General features: G+C 47.4%; 1 protein-coding gene across 4 annotated transcripts in view; it reads left to right on the forward strand.

Annotated features, from left to right (window-relative positions):
- The window catches only part of LOC118403005 (C-Jun-amino-terminal kinase-interacting protein 4), a 48027-nt gene that overhangs the window by 22543 nt on the left and 8313 nt on the right, over positions 1-17171 (forward strand). Inside the window, exons 4-17 of one of the 4 annotated variants that reach the window (XM_035801439.2) lie at positions 1743-1840; positions 6563-6707; positions 8387-8455; positions 9195-9678; positions 9883-9973; positions 10207-10343; positions 10708-10765; positions 10993-11145; positions 11263-11323; positions 12966-13096; positions 13338-13394; positions 15932-16111; positions 16301-16433; positions 16548-16643. In XM_035801439.2, the coding sequence (XP_035657332.1) occupies positions 1743-1840; positions 6563-6707; positions 8387-8455; positions 9195-9678; positions 9883-9973; positions 10207-10343; positions 10708-10765; positions 10993-11145; positions 11263-11323; positions 12966-13096; positions 13338-13394; positions 15932-16111; positions 16301-16433; positions 16548-16643 (1893 nt within the window). Of the gene's footprint in view, positions 1-1742; positions 1841-2563; positions 3573-6562; positions 6708-8386; positions 8456-9194; positions 9679-9882; positions 9974-10206; positions 10344-10707; positions 10766-10992; positions 11146-11262; positions 11324-12965; positions 13097-13337; positions 13396-15929; positions 16112-16300; positions 16434-16547; positions 16644-17171 lie in introns of those variants that run through there. The other 3 variants (XM_035801440.2, XM_035801441.2, XM_035734412.2) reach the window with 3 other exon arrangements.

A 17171-nucleotide genomic window follows, 5' to 3' on the forward strand; every position in this document is an offset into this window, starting at 1 on the left:
CTACTGGGCAAACTATACTGAACAAAAATGTAAACGCAACATGTAGTGTTGGTTTCATGAGCTGAAACAAAAATCCCAGAAATGTTCCATAAGCACAAAAAGCTTATTTTTTTTAAATCAAATTTTGGGCACAAATTTGTTTGTTTTACAATCCTGTTAGTGATCATTTCTCCTTTGCAAAGATAATCCATCCTCCTGACAGGTGTGGCATATCAAGAAGCTGATTAAACGGCATGAACATTACACAGGTGTAACTTTTGTGCTGGGGACAATAAAAGGCCACTCTAATGTGTGCTGTGTTGTCACACAACACCACAGATGTTTTGAGGGAGAGTGCAATTGGCATGCTAACTGCATCAATGTCCACCACAGCTGTTGACAGATAATTTAATGTTAATTACTCTATCATAAGCCGCCTCCAACGTTGTTTTAGAGAATTTGACAGTAGGTCCAACCGCCCTCACAACCGCAGACCACGTGTATCCACGCCAGCCCAGGACCTCCACATCCAGCTTCTGCACCTGTGCCCCTGCCCAGACATGTGAAATCCATAGATTAGGTCCTAATGAATTTATTTCAATTGACTGATTTCCTTAAATGCACTGTAACTCAGTAAAATTGTTTCATGTTGCATTTATATTCTTGTTCAGTAGAAATCATGTAAAACTCAGGGCTTCACGATTGGCGCAGCGGTCTAAGGCACTGCGTCGCAGTTCTTGAGGCGTCACTACAGACCCGGGCGGACTCCTTGTGGCTGACTTCGATCGTTAGTTGAACTGTGTTTCCTCCAATACATTGGTGCAGCTGGCTTCTGGGTTAAGCGGGCGGGTGTTAAGAAGCGCGGTTTGTCTCGTCATGTTTCAGAGGAATCATGACTCGACCTTCGCCTCCCGAGCCCGTTGGGGAATTGCAGCGATGAGACAAGATCTCAATTGGAGATCACAAAATTGGAGGTAAAAAAAAAAAAGGCAAGTGAAACTCTAGTATTGGTAAGTGTCTGTCAAACATAATGATGCTGTTGGAGTCATGTGCTGCCACACATTCGTGGGTGAACATGGATTTGAAGACGCACACATGCGCCTGGATGGCAGGTTGCCTGGGCAGCAGGTAGCCTAGCGGTTAACAGGGTTGGGTCTACTAAATGGCTAGAATGTATGTATAATATGGTTTAGACATAGGTCGGCAGACTAGTGGATCCCATTGATGTTTGACCGACAGCGAACCAAGACAAGATGCTATTTCCAGCTTACATTCTGGGAATTCACACTACAACAGAGGACGGGGGGAGGGATGAGGATGAGGATGGTGAGGGATGGAGAATGCAAGACTCAGGAGAGCGGGAAGGAGAAAGAGGGAGTTAGAATTGGGTCAGTTTAAGGAGATTGGAGCAATTTTCCCAGTATTAAGTATGTTGTCCAGTTGCCTCAACTCAGTCTGCCTGAAGTCTGTTCTCTAATCTATTACTAACACATTGGCCCAGACGCCAAAACAAACAAGCCTGTGAAGAGACCATGACGTTTTAAATATGGACAGAAACGTGATTTTAGAAGCTCACACAAACACACTGGGACAGCAGAATACCCCACAGGCCGGGAGGCTGTCTGTTCCAGCTGTACATCCACACAAAACTCCTCTAAGAAACAACAGGCATCATGGCCATGTTCAAATCATTATTTGAATAGGACCACTCCTTGTCCACGCTAACCCCTCCCGGATCTCCCTATGTGGTATGTTCCATGCAGATGATCCACAGCTACATGGAGCACTTGGAACGTGCCAAACACCAGCAGCACGCCGCGGTGCAGGAGGCGCCTACAGACACAAGCACTAGCAGATCACGGTAAGGTCAAACAACTATTCAAGTCCCATACAGAGATCACTGCGTGGACAGTATCTGAAGTTGTACACGAACACTCTCATATAACAGTGCTTCCTTAATGGTGTATTAATAGTTGCTCAAGGCCAGTTCATCATGGGTACTGTGTAGGTGTCATTGGCTTAGTTGGCTCCTCACTCTGGTTCAGTGTGTTTGTGAGTGAGTACGTTGATGTGAAGTGCTTCATCACTGCAGGCGCCACTCCTGCACTCTCTGCTCTTCATGGGCATGATTTCCCTTTAGGTCAGAACCTGACAGAAGATGAGAGACGTGAGGTAGGCATGAGGGGCTGGGCAGAAGGAAGGGAAAGGGGGGAGGAGGGGATGGGAGGAGAGGAGGCAAAAGGGATGGAAAAAAGAGGGGACGGTGGTAGGAGGGGGGAATATGTGTGTGGGGGGAGGAGGATATGTGTTGAAGTGGGGGGAGGAGGATGAAGAGGAGATTAGGATAGATATTGAGTGGGATTATGCCATGGAATCAGCTGTATAAAAATCAGAGGTTTGGCAGTGGTCAGCTGCAGTAATCCCACAGTGTGATGGAGATGAGTGATTCAGAGCTGTCATGTTTTAGTCAGCTGATCAGATTAGTGAAAAAGCAGTAAAGAGGTCATGGTCTCCTACGTGGCTAACCTTCATTTTGAACAGTCCAGAGAGTGGTGTTAGTTTGACTAGTACATCAGATCAAAGCAGTTTGTGTAGCTTTTTAGATTTAAACAGCGTTTGTATTCACAAGGAACTCATTTGTGATTTCAGTGGTTTTCCTAACAGAAGTGTGGTACATTTATTAGCTTTTGTGTGTGTGTCAGCAGCCCTCTACAGTCTCTCAGTAGCAGCAGACGACGCTGTCAGTTCCCACAGGGTTTACCTCCTCCCAGTCTCTCCATAGCTCAGCCAATCAGCATCGAGCTGAGGGGAGGCATATGTTACCAGCTCTGATGCTGCCTCAGCATCCGAGAGGGGGAGGTGAGAGAACGGGAGGGTGAGAGTCACGGCGACAATTCTAGACTGCTCAGCGACATCAGTGTCGCAGTTTAGGAAAGAAAGAGCATCGTCTGCCAGAAAGAGGATACAATACATCAAGAAAAGTGAGGCGAGGAGTGTCCACCCTCTCTCTCTGTCTCTCTGGATGATGTCACAGCAGTGTTGAACTGAAACCGGCATCACTCTACAGTAGCAGCTGCTGCTCTGTCTCTCTCTGCCTCCGCTGCTGCTGCTCATGGGATTACTGCTGCTGTTGTTTCTGTGGCCGTCGCTCGTTGGCCCGCTGGTCTGAACACACACCACGCCACACACTCTACTCTCCAGCCCGAGTTCCAGATCTCCTGTACCTGAGCATTCTTCTCTTCAACACACGGCAACAGAGTGTGTATGTGAGGAGTACTTTGTCGACAGAGGGAGAAGTAGTATACTCTAGTTTGCGTCGTCATCCAAGGGACAGTTTGTAAAAGCCCCAGAGGCGTGTGTTTTAGCCCCCTGGCGGTCGCCCCCTTCCCCTGGTCCCGGCAGTGAGAGGCGCTGGGCCATGTTCAGGGGGGGGTCATGAGCCCGAGGTGTATGCTGCTGATTGTCTTTGGCTTCGTTGGGGGTGCCGTTGTTATTAACTCTGCCGTGCTGGTCTCTCTGTCTGTCCTGCTGCTGGTGCACTACTCTGTCTCCACTGGCCTCCCTGCCCTGCCCACCCTGCCACGACCCAGCAGGTAGTGTGTGTGTGTGTGAGAGAATGAAACACAGCCTACTGTAAGTCACCCCCACTGAAAGGGATGGGTGTGTTTGTTTACCTCCTTTCTCCCTTCTACATGTCCTCTTCTCCAGTCTTTTCTCTCTCTCTTCTCCTACATCTCTCATTTCCTCCTTCACTCTTTCCAATCTCTGCTTCAATCACTTGTTGTTTTATATGGTTGCTTAACCCTCCGATTGACTCAGTCTCATCCCTCTTCCCCTTGCTTGTTTACTTGCCGTGGGGTAAAGCCCAGTTGCCTTGCTTTTAACATATGGTTACCATGCTGTTGCTGTGTTGGAGACAAACAGCCAGGCAGTATGTTTCTGCAGGCTGAAAGTAGGTCAGGAGAAAGCGCCTTCTCAACCAGTAAATCACAGCAATACTCATATTGACATTTTACTTGCTTTCATTTATCATTTTATTTATGCAGTTGTTCCTATTGAGGGGAAAACATGTCCTATACCGGAGGGACATGTCAAAGCTTTGTTATTTTTGGTTATTTTGGATATTTCTTTGAGAGTTGGAACATTTTGTTACCATCCAATTCATGTCAAAATGGCAGGCATTGATGGTGAACTTTGTTGCCCTAAGTCTCTCTCTCTCTCTGTCCCTCTTGTGCAGTCTGTGCTCTAGCTCTCTCTCCCTCGCTCTGTTGCTCTCACTCGCTCGCTTGGTCTGTCTGTCGCTCGTTCCCTCGGTCTGTCGCTCTCTGTCCCACGCTCTCTGTCCCGCGCTCTCTCGCTCTCTGTCCCGCGCTCTCTCTCGCTCTCTGTCCCGCGCTCTCTCTCGCTCTCTGTCCCGCGCTCTCTCTCGCTCTCTGTCCCGCTCTCTCTCTGTCCCGCGCTCTCTCTGTCCCGCGCTCTGTCCCCCGCGCTCTCTCTCGCTCTCTGTCCCGCGCTCTCTGTGTCCCGCGCTCTCTCTCGCTCTCTGTCCCGCGCTCTCTCTCGCTCTCTGTCCCGCGCTCTCTCTCTCTGTCCCGCGCTCTCTCTCGCTCTCTGTCCCGCGCTCTCTCTCGCTCTCTGTCCCGCGCTCTCTCTCGCTCTGTCCCGCGCTCTCTCTGTCCCGCGCTCTCTGTCCCGCGCTCTCTCTGTCCCGCGCTCTCTGTCTCGCTCTCTGTCCCGCGCTCTCTCTGTCCCGCTCTCTGTCCCGCGCTCTCTGTCCCGCTCTCTCTGTCCCGCGCTCTCTCTCGCTCTCTGTCCCGCGCTCTCTCTCGCTCTCTGTCCCGCGCTCTCTCTCCCGCTCTCTGTCCCGCGCTCTCTCTGTCCGCTCTCTCTGTCCCGCGCTCTCTCTCCGCTCTCTGTCCCGCGCTCTCTCTCGCTCTCTGTCCCGCGCTCTCTCTCGCTCTCTGTCCCGCGCTCTCTCTCGCTCTCTGTCCCGCGCTCTCTCTCGCTCTCTGTCCCGCGCTCTCTCTCGCTCTCTGTCCCGCGCTCTCTCTCGCTCTCTGTCCCGCGCTCTCTCTCGCTCTCTGTCCCGCGCTCTCTCTCGCTCTCTGTCCCGCGCTCTCTCTCGCTCTCTGTCCCGCGCTCTGTCCCGCTCTCTGTCCCGCGCTCTCTCTCGCTCTCTCTCGCTCTCTCTCGCTCTCTCTCGCTCTCTCTCGCTCTCTCTCGCTCTCTCTCGCTCTCTCTCTCGCTCTCTCTCGCTCTCTCTCGCTCTCTCTCTCTCTCTCTCTCTCGCTCTCTGTCTCGCTCTCTGTCTCGCTCTCTGTCTCGCTCTCTGTCTCGCTCTCTGTCCCGCTCTCTGTCCCGCTCTCTGTCTCGCTCTCTGTCTCGCTCTCTGTCTCGCTCTCTCTCGCTCTCTCTCGCTCTCTCTCGCTCTCTGTCCCGCGCTCGCTCTCTCGCTCTCTGTCCCGCGCTCGCTCTCTGTCCCGCGCTCGCTCTCTGTCCCGCGCTCGCTCTCTGTCCAGCGCTCTCTGTCCCCCTCTCTCGCGCCTTCTCTCTCTCGCGCCTTCTCTCTCTCGCGCCTTCTCTCTCTCGCTCGCTGTCGGTCTCTCGCTCGCTCTCTGTCTGTCCCTCAATTTCAATTCAAGGGGCTTTATTGGCATGGGACACATATGTTAACATTGCCAAAGCAAGTAAAGTAGATAATAAACAATGTTATTCTCTCTTTCTCTCAGTTCAATTTAAGGGGCTTTATTGGCATGGGAAACTCTCTGATTCTCTCTATTTGGGAATCAGCCTGTAGTGGTGTGTATTGTCTATGGACTGCTACCATTTCATACAGCCTGCTCTTTTCAACATGGAAGCCTTTGTTTCTGCCTACTGTACCTTTTTGATAGCGCCTCATTGATGTGGGCGGGTTGATATTGTGCTCCACTTCCATTGATGTTCAGAGGCTGATCATGTTTGATGCTTAAAGCGAGGGAATATTTGTTCACTTCAGAGATCTATAGGGTCTATGGAACATGTGACAATGAAAATCCTTGAAAGTGTGTGATGTATTGGGTCATCAGAGAATTGTGGGTGCTGAGAGAGAGCATGGAAGTGTGGAAGCTAGCAGGTGAGTGTGTACGCTGTGCATGAAGGATTAGTTTTGTCATTAGAGGGGAGCTCGAAAGGACGCAATGTGTGGAAAAGAACCACCACTGTGGGAATCTAACAGCTCTTCAGTCACTGGCCTGTTATAAAGACGCAAAGGTTACTGAGAGACCGATGAATCAGAGTGATGTCACCCCTCGTACTAAAGCACCCAATAGAAATCGCTGTAGTGCCTCCTTGCAAAGTCTCAAATGATTAATGTCTTGTTTTTCTTCATGATGTTCGCTAGCTTTCATGCCTGCAGCAGGAGTATTGACTTGCGTTTTTAATCACAACACACTGACCAGCCTCTGTAAGGCTTATAAATCAGCTCAGTGACTCCATTATGAAATCCTTTATTACAGGGCACACCTCACACTCTTACACTATCCAACACTGTCACACCTTTCTCTGTGCGTTTCACCTCACCCTCCTCTTATCTCTCTGAATCCAGGAAGGAGCGTCCCATCTCAATGGGGTTATTCCCATTACCAGGATATGATTTGACCAGTGACTCGCAGAGGGAAGCTGTTGAAACACCGTCTGAAGCCTGGAGATGTAAGGACCTGAGCCACCCTCGCTCCAACACCAGCCTCAAGGTATCAATATACTCCTCACCTGCCAGTCACTTTAAATTGATGCAGAAGTTATTCTAACATTCGCAGACTGTTTTGGACATACTTTTCAGGAATTCACTGTGTGAGTACAAAGTGAACTCGGTGGTTTGAGTCTGGACCCCACCCCCCCCATGCCTCCTCTTAGCTTTTCCCAGGAATCTGAAGGGTGACATAAGATGTGTAATTTGGCCCAGAGTAGATAGTTTGTGTGGAAACAGACACTTTCAACCGTTCAGTCTGCCAGAGGACGGGAAGGCTTATTGAAAAGGAAGTTTGATACAGTGTGTACCAAAGCACGATTGAGAGGAAAACTTGGATCAGTGTGGCCGGAATGCCTAAGAAGGCATCGAGGGAGGGTAGGGGGGCTGTGTGTAAGTCTGAGGGCCCATGGAAGTGGTATCATTCGGGGCCGGGAGGAGGGGAACAGAGGAGAGAACAGAGGAACAGGATAGAGTGTCTGAGCAGACCAAAGGGACGCTTTCTGCTGGGGCCACACGAGAACCTCACCATGGTTGCCGCGAGCAAGGTTCCGTCATGAATATTAATGAGTGATCGGCTGATTAAGTATTCATTTGTTGTGATATTTTACTCCTCGTGGCCAGATAGAAATGATTCAGATACCAGGAAGAAAGGGGCTTTATGTCAGAAGTTACAAGACAACATTTGACATAAGATACGAGACCAGTAGATGAAACTCAACTGCCGATGTTTCAGCTCAGCCCTGGCTGCTACTAAATCATCTTTTTACTTAATCCTCCTCTCTATCAAACCTATTTTCTTTCTCTGTCCCTTATCCCACTAAACCATCCCTTTCTCACTTTCACGGTGGATCTCTTAAGCTGACTTTTAAACACACACACACACACACACACACACACACACACACACACACACACACACACACAGCCACACACACAGCCACAGTTCAGACTCACAGGGGCCCCTTTGTTACAGCCTCTGACTCGACATTTCCCAAAGATTTATAGTTTTCGGTTACAGTCCCCCCTCCCACTTTCTCTCTCTCTTTCTCTCTCACCCCCGCCAATTATATCTCCCTCTATCTCAGGTTTGTATACAGACACACACTGTGTCAGCAGAGCTTAGGGTTTTTTTTGTCATGGAAAAGCGACAGCTTTATCAGTCTGATGGACAGAAGAGAAGCTAGGCTCTGAGGCTGACAGGTGATACTATGGCAACGGCAGAGAGGATGACGCCAGCGAGGGGAAAGTGGGGGGAGTCCACCCAAGGGTAGAGGAAAAAGTAGAAGGGAAAAGAGTGTTGGGGAGAGTGAAGAACAGAACATGAGAAACTCTGGCGTAGTGGAGGTCAGCCAGTGTTTTGTCAATGGTCTTTTCCGAGGCTATTCTTAAAAGCCATATAAAGTATGTAATTAAATCAGTTGAATGGTTGACTGCAGTAGAAAGCCTGGGTAGACAACCTCTGGAAGTGGCTGCTCATCAGAACATCTAACCCGTTTGTCACCTTCAGTCCAACACGTCGGACTCCACCGGCCCTTTCACTTGATCCACTGTCTTTATACTTAATTCATGTTTGCAATAATCTTTTTCAACATAAATCTGCTGCTCCCCCCCTCCCTCCCCCTTTCCAGTTGTGATCACTGCTCTAAAACGGGCCTTCGCTGTAATTCTTCTCTAAACCAGTTGGGGGCACCAGACTCCCAGAGCAGAGGGCAGAGGCTTTCGGCCAATCAGCAGGCTGAACAGAACCAGGTCCAAACTACCGCGTTGTTGTTCTAGCCTGTAGTTGCTGTGTTGTTGACCATGTAGTCTCCATAAAAGCTTCATCTAGCCTTTGTGCCGCCATTAGAACACAGTCCACTGCCAGCTGTATGCCACCCACACTGCTTACTCACCTGGATGTCAATGGTGTGACTGTGGGGCTGAATCTTAAATGATCCCTATTCCCTATGTAAGTGCATTACTTTCGGCCCTGTGGGGCTCTGACCTAAAGTAGTGCACTATATAGGGAGTAGGGTTCCATTTCAGATGCAACCCAGACTTTCAGGGTTAGTCGGCTTGCTAGGATTACTAATGCATAGAGCGTTCTCTCTACTTCAACCTAATCAACTAGCCTTAGCTGTAGAATTGACTAAAACTGATTTGTTGATTTGTTGTGTGCTCTAACAACTTTGTTGTGAATTGAGGTGGTTTTCACTTTGCCTTTTGTTTCAGTGGAAGATGTTGTATTTACTGCGTTTGGGGGGGGGAGACTTTGTGTTTTGGTTTTTGTTTTGTGCACTTTATACCATTGCCTTGTGAATGTTTGAGTATTCAGGTATGATTTTGACTGGGTATTAATGGTTGTGTTGGATTGGCTAACCTTTTTTCAAACATCCTTATTCCTTTTTGAGGGAAAGAAGCGAAGACTGTAGGAAATATGGCCCTTGTGTCCTTGACCATCTGTCAGGATCTCATTTATATTCCTCTTCCTCTTCTTTCTCTTCTGTAGGATGAGATGTCTAATGCGAACCGTGGAGGCTCCAAGTCCAACATGCCCATGTCTCCTAAAGGGGGCTCCAAGTCGGGGACCTCATTTGGGGCTCCCGCTCAAGGAGGTTCCAAAATGTCCTCACAACAAGGTGGCTCTAAATCGGACACACCCATGTCATCTCAAGGAGGGGACTCAAAGTCGCTTACCCCATTGTCCACGCAAAACGGTGCCTCTAATTTGGTCATTCCACTGTCTTCTCAAGGGGGCGGGTCTATTTTGGCCAGTCCCATGTCTACTTCCGAGTCTGACGTTGCCATGGTATCGGTGAGCACGCCACTCCTGGAAGTGTTTGAGAAAGTGGGCAAGGGTCTGAACAGGAACCTGGACAGAAGCAACAGGAAGCCAGAGAACATCAGCAGTAAGAACACCACAGTACCAGAGGGTCAGGAGGGTCCAGAAAGACAGAACTTAGAACTGAGAGGAGGGTCAGTACCTTGCACAGGTCAGTACTGCAGCTCCAGGGCATAAACGGTGATAGCATGGGGATTGGCTATGTTGGGGACTTGGATTTGTTGTATTGTAAAACCTACCAAACATGTGCTTGGCATCACATTGGCCTCACTAATGTATTCACCATGTCAAATGTGCCGTATGTCCCACAAGAACAGTAATCTAACATGTTATTCTCTTTCCTCTCCACACGCAGCTGATGATAACAGTGAGTCGTTGGAGGTGCAGGCCATCATAGAGTCCACTCCTGAACTGGACATGGACCTTAGTGGCTACAGAGACGCCAGGTAGGGTCAACTGGAAGTAGTATTTATATCTCGATCTCTGAGTGTTCAGGATAGAGATGCAATCTCCATTTATGTGTCAAACTGTACAGAAAATCCCTTCCAGCTTGGTCCTTTTGAGAAAACAAATCTATACAAATTGTATTTTATGATGGAATGTATTGTAGCTGTGTTCACTCTCTCTCCCTCCATCCATCTCCCCCCATCCCTTTCTCCCTCCTCACATCCCTCTCCAGTACTCCTACTAAAGGAGTAGGAATAGTTAACATGGCATTCGACAGGAATACTGAGTCTCTGTTTGCGGAGCTGTCCTCTGCAGGACCCGACATGGAAATAGATATAGCAGACATGGACGAGGGGGCTGACCTGCTGGGTAAGACACTCCCACCCTCCCTCTAGTTCTCCCCTTTTAGCTCCCAAACTCCCAAATGATGTCTAAAATATACAGTGGGATCTCCGTCTTGGTGAGGTTGTAGGTTCAGTGTTCTTTAGGCTGCGTACAGACCTGTTGGAGTCCCCGTAGAGTCATGTGCTGTTAGGTGATCCTCAAGATAATCTGTTTTTGTTTTCCACCTCACATTGTCAGCATGGGTCTCAGACCTTAACTTCCTGGGTAAGACTGAAGGAGTGTGTGTATCATGCGGTTTATCATTCCATTTTAGACAGGAGGAATTTCCATTTCTTCTTTCCCTTTTCATAATATAATAATAATAATATCCCTCCTTTCTCCTCCTAAGGTATGGGCCGTGAAGTGGAGCATCTCATCCACGAGAACACTCAGCTGCTGGAGACCAAGTAGGTTGTGTTTTCAAATCACCTGCGTCCATGCTCCCGAAATCAACTAAACATGAATTTATCAAGTGCAACAATGTTCCATGTTGTGCAGTAGACAGCACACTACTGCCACCTGTTGTTCACGGAGGGATTTAGCTTCCATTAGAGAGAGTTCACCTAGGTCCCAGAGGAAGTATGTGTAGGGCCTAATGATCATGCTGTCCATTCTTTGTCCTCCGTCTCGTCAGAAATGCATTGAACATGGTGAAGAATGACCTGATGGCGCGTGTGGATGAGCTGTCGTGTGAGAAGGAGGTGCTGCAGGGAGAGCTGGAGGCTGTGACTCAGGCCAAGACCAGACTGGAGGAGAAGAGCAAGGAACTGGAGGAGGAACTCAAGAAGTCAGTCTCCACTCTACCCTACCTTTCTCTGTTTTCTTTCCCTGTTTAGATGAATATAGGGTCCCCGGGCATCTCCAGTGTGTGGTCATCTCTAGTGTGTGTGTGTTTCTCTCGTAGGGTTCGGGCTGAGGCGGAGGAGGCCAAAACAAAGACGAAGAGTGAGAACAATGAGGAAGATGTGAGTTCTGTGTGTATGTGTTTGCTGAGATATACAGTTAAGTCGGAAGTTTACATACACTTAGGTTGGAGCAATAAACTCATTTTTCAACCACTCCACAAATGTCTTGTTAAAACTAGTTTTGGCAAGTCGGTTAAGACATCTACTTTGTGCATTCCCAACAATTTTTTACAGACAGATTATTTCACTTATAATTCATTGTATCACAATTCCAGTGGGTCAGAAGTTTACATACACTAATTTGACTGTACCTTTAAACAGCTTGGAAAATTCCAGAAAATGACGTCTTGGCTTACCTTTCAAACTCAGTGCCTCTTTACTTGACATCATGGGAAAATAAAAAGAAATCAGCCAAGACCTCAGAAAATGTTTTTGTAGACCTCCACAAGTCTGGTTCATCCTTGGGAGCAATTTCCAAACGCCTGAAGGTACCACATTCATCTGTACAAACAATAGTACGCAATTATAAACACCATGGGACCACGCAGCCGTCATATCGCTCAGGAAGGAGACGCATTCTGTCTCCTAGAGATGAACGTACTTTGGTGCGAAAAGTGCAAATCAATCCCAGAAAAACAGCAATGGACCTTGTGAAGATGCTGGAGGAAACAGGTACAAAAGTATCTATATCCACAGTAAGAATTTGTCCTATATTGACATAACCTGAAAGGCCGCTCAGCAAGGAAGAAGTCGCTGCTCCAAAACCGCCATAAAAAGCCAGACTACAGTTTGAAACTGCACATGGGGACAAAGATCGTACTTTTTGGAGGAATGTCCTCTGATCTGATGAAACAAAAATAGAACTGTTTGGCCATAATGACCATCGTTATGTTTGGAGGAAAAAGGGGGAGGCTTGCAAGCCGAAGAACACCATCCCAACCGTGAAGCACGGGGGTGGAAGCATCATGTTGTGGGGGTGCTTTGCTGCAGGAGGGACTGGTGCACTTCACAAAATAGATGGCATCATGAGGTAGGAAAATTATGTGGATATATTGAAGCAACATCTCAAGACATCAGTCAAAGTTAAAGCTTGGACGCAAATGGGTCTTCCAAATGGACATTGACCCCAAGTATACTTCCAAAGTTGTGGCATAATTGCTTAAGGACAACAAAGTCAAGGTATTGGAGTGGCCATCACAAAACCCTGACCTCAATCCCATAGAAAATGTGTGGGCAGAACTGAAAAAGTGTGTGTGTGAGCAAGGAGGCCTACAAACCTGACTCAGTTACACCAGCTCTGTCAGGAGAAATGGGCCACAATTCACACAACTTATTGTGGGAAGCTTGTGGAAGGCTACCCAAAATGTTTGACCCAAGTTAAATAATTTAAAAGCAATTCTAGCAAATACTTATTTGAGTGTATGCAAACTTCTGACCCACTGGGAATGTGATAAAAGAAATAAAGCTGAAAATAATTCATTTTCTCTACTATTATTCTGACATTTCCGATTCTTAAAATAAAGTGGTGATCCTAACTGACCTAAAGTGGGTTATTTCTACTCGGATTAAATGTCAGGAAATGTGAAACTGAGTTTAAATGTATTTGGCTAAGGTGTATGTAAACTTCTGACTTCAACTGTATGTAGGTGTGTGTTTGCTGAGGTGTGTGTATGTCTGAGGTTGCTGATACCACTTCTTGCAGGCGGATGTTCCCACGGCCCAGAGGAAGAGGTTCACCAGAGTAGAGATGGCCAGAGTCCTGATGGAGAGGAACCAGTATAAGGAGAGACTGATGGAGCTACAGGAAGCTGTACGATGGACAGAGATGATACGGTAGGGAGGAGGAGGGAGAGGAATCATGTGACAAGCTGAGCTAGTCCAAAAGAAAATTGTGCATATTGAAGAGTTTTTGTATTCCAACCACACAATGTGCTTACTGATAAACATGCATCCCTTCTAGTTTGTGTTTTTGTGTTTTCTCTCCTGGGCGATTCTAGTTAGTTGAGTAACAAGATCGTTTTTGTCTCAGCTGAATAGTGATAAGTCATTAAATGTGTTGTAATCTTTCCCTCAGAGCATCGAGAGAGAATCCAGCCACCGCAGACAAGAAGAAATCCAGCATCTGGCAGTTGTAAGCTTCTCTCCTTTCCTACCGTCTCTCCTTTCCTACAGTCTCTCCTTTCCTACAGTCTCTCCTTTCCTACAGTCTCTCCTTTCCTACAGTCTCTCCTTTCCTACCGTCTCTCCTTTCCTACCGTCTCTCCTTTCCTACCGTCTCTCCTTTCCTACCGTCTCTCCTTTCCTACCGTCTCTCCTATCCTACCGTCTCTCCTTTCCTACCGTCTCTCCTATCCTACCGTCTCTCCTATCCTACCGTCTCTCCTATCCTACCGTCTCTCCTATCCTACCGTCTCTCCTATCCTACCGTCTCTCCTATCCTACCGTCTCTCCTATCCTACCGTCTCTCCTATCCTACCGTCTCTCCTTTCCTACAGTCTCTCCTTTCCTACAGTCTCTCCTTTCCTACAGTCTCTCCTTTCCTACAGTCTCTCCTTTCCTACAGTCTCTCCTTTCCTACAGTCTCTCCTTTCCTACAGTCTCTCCTTTCCTACAGTCTCTCCTATCCTACAGTCTCTCCTATCCTACAGTCTCTCCTATCCTACAGTCTCTCCTATCCTACAGTCTCTCCTTTCCTACAGTCTCTCCTTTCCTACAGTCTCTCCTATCCTACAGTCTCTCCTATCCTACAGTCTCTCCTATCCTACAGTCTCTCCTATCCTACAGTCTCTCCTATCCTACAGTCTCTCCTATCCTACAGTCTCTCCTTTCCTACAGTCTCTCCTTTCCTACAGTCTCTCCTTTCCTACAGTCTCTCCTTTCCTACAGTCTCTCCTTTCCTACAGTCTCTCCTATCCTACAGTCTCTCCTATCCTACAGTCTCTCCTATCCTACAGTCTCTCCTATCCTACAGTCTCTCCTATCCTACAGTCTCTCCTTTCCTACAGTCTCTCCTTTCCTACAGTCTCTCCTTTCCTACAGTCTCTCCTATCCTACAGTCTCTCCTATCCTACAGTCTCTCCTATCCTACAGTCTCTCCTTTCCTACAGTCTCTCCTTTCCTACAGTCTCTCCTTTCCTACAGTCTCTCCTTTCCTACAGTCTCTCCTTTCCTACAGTCTCTCCTATCCTACAGTCTCTCCTATCCTACAGTCTCTCCTATCCTACCGTCTCTCCTTTTCTTCACTCCTTCAATGCAATCCTTCCCCTTTACCACACCTCTCCTTTTTTGCGTGCTCTCCTTTTCTCTTTACACTCCACATCTAGGAGCTGTCATACCACACTTATAGCTAAAACCACTAAGATTGTTGATGATCATTTAATCTGATTTCCCCTTTTTTCTTCTTTCTTTTCATGTTTTGATCTCTAGTGTGTAGGTAAACCTTTGACAGGCTAATGGGTCATTTTTGATTTTGGTTCTTAACAAACAAATCAACAAACCAGGGAGTGTCTGCCTGATCAGGGAATGGCTTTCAAAAACGTTTCAAAAACGATTCACCTACAAATGGAAGACAGAAGTGTGTGTGAGCGTGCGTGTGTATCAGTGTGCTTCAGCGTAGTACACATATTACATATATTTTACTGAAATGTCTTGTAAATTGCCATTTCCTGATCTAGGCTCCCCTGTTGGGTTTCAGCAGGAATGGTTATGGTGTGTAATGCATCTGACTAATGAGGCAGGGGATATAGCATTAAGCTGTTGGAGAGGGGTTGTGTGTATTGAATGCATGTTTATTTATGAAGAAATCCCTTGTCTCTCCTGTTGCCCTCTGCTCCTTTGGTCCCCCTCTCTGTTGTATCCTGCCTGATGTTGTTGTTGTCCTATCTGTATGCAGGAGGTGTGTTGGGAGTGGTTGGGATGGGTGATGGGTGTGGAGAAAGAGGGTATAACTAGTGGAATGGATAGTTGTATTCTAGAGTCAGATACTGTAATCAGAGTGGCATATGTGGTTGGACATTTTTCTGAACTGATACACTGAGTTTAGTCTTGAGGCTACTTTCTGCTACATGGAGAGGGTCATACAGTCATCTATACGTTTTGACCTGATGATCTGTAGCTATTTGATCTTCAACTGAAAAAATCCTGATATTTATGGACCTAGTCTTTTCATCTCACTCTGTTACTGAACAAGCATCGTCTCTAGAGCTGGAATAAGCAGCAATAGTTTGTACCTGTGTTGTGTTCTGTGTTGAATTGCTAACTGCCTGATTCGTGTTACAGTACTAACCAATGCATTCCCTGCTCTCCCATCCCCTGTAAAATCACAGAGTGGAGACTCGCTCGCTGCTTTTGGTTGGTGTAGTCTAACCAATCTGATTGAGAAAGGTCTCTTTGCATCATGGCACTGGAACAACAAACATTGTTCTGACCTTTTTTTAAAAGTTTGCCAAGCTCTGTATGGTTCTGATTTTTGCTGTGATTTGTGTACTGAGATGGGTACTGAAGGTGTGATTTTTTTTTTTTTGGGGGGGGGGGCATAATCAAACCTTAATTTGATTATTTATCCCTTAAACCCTGCTGCTGCTGCTTTGTCTGCCCCTCTATATGTGTATGTGTGTTCTTTCTTTCCACCTCCTTCCTTCTCGTTCCATCCCTCCCTCCGTCCTCCAGTTTCAGTCGGTTGTTCAGTTCGAGTGGAGGAGCGGCTAAGAAGCCTGCGGAGGCTGCGCCAGTGAATGTGAAGTACAACGCCCCCTCCTCCCAGGTCCAGCCCTCTGTGAAGAAGAGGAGCGCAGCTCTGCAACAGCTACCCAGCGACAAGAGCAAGGCTTTCGACTTCCTCAATGAGGAGTGAGTGTTGGAGACGTCTACCCATCTGTCCATTTCACTCATGATCCAACCAGTCTTTCACACATTGAGGATTCAATCATAGTTTGGCCCCACCTCCATGCCACCATCCATGGTTCAATTCATTTACCCATCTACGCTGGACAGTATGTCCAGAATAGATTAGATGGTTTTTTTTCTCCCCCAATTCAGGTCTGAGTCAGGCAACATGGTGTCTCGCAGGGAGCAGAAGAGAGCCCAGTACAGACAGGTGAAAGCCCACGTTCACAAGGAGGACGACGGCAGGGTACAGGCCTACGGGTGGAGCCTGCCCCAGAAATTCAAGGTAGGACAAGTGTCTTAGTGCATTACTTTATACTAGACTTTATACTAGACGAGGGCTGCATATTAAGTTCGGTTCAGTGACTCCAGGTATGCTGACCACTGTGCTATATTACAGGTGGCCAATGGTGGTCAGACGATAGAGAACAAGATGAAGAATCTACCTGTACCTGTCTACCTCCGACCACTGGATGAGAAAGATGCTACCATGAAGGTGTGTGTGTACCTTTCCTTACCTTGTATTTCTCTCCATACAGTACATTCAGAAAGTATTCAGACCCCTTGACGTATTTAAAACTTAACTTATTTACATAAATATTCAGACCCTTTGCTATGAGACTCAAAATTGAGCTCCGGTGCATCCTGTTTCCATTGATCATCCTTGAGACGTTTCTACAACTTCATTAGAGTCCACCTGTGGTAAATTCAATTGATTGGACATGGTTTGGAAAGGCACACACCTGTCTATATAAGGTCCCACAGTTGGCAGTGCATGTCAGAGCAAAATCCAAGCCATGAGGTCGAAGGAATTGTCCGTAGAGCTCCTAGACAGGATTGTGCCGAGGCACAGATCTGGGGAAGGGTACCAAAACATTTCTGCAGCTTTGAAGATCCCCAAGAACACAGTGGCCTCCATCATTCTTAAATGGAAGAAGTTTGGAACCACCAAGACTCTTCCTAGAGCTGGCCGCCCGGCCAAACTGAGCAATCGGCGGGAGAAGGGTCTTGGTCAGGGAGGTGA

The sequence above is a fragment of the Oncorhynchus keta genome, chromosome 24 (genome assembly GCF_023373465.1).
Source record: "Oncorhynchus keta strain PuntledgeMale-10-30-2019 chromosome 24, Oket_V2, whole genome shotgun sequence".
In the NCBI taxonomy this organism is placed as follows: Eukaryota; Metazoa; Chordata; class Actinopteri; order Salmoniformes; family Salmonidae; genus Oncorhynchus; species Oncorhynchus keta.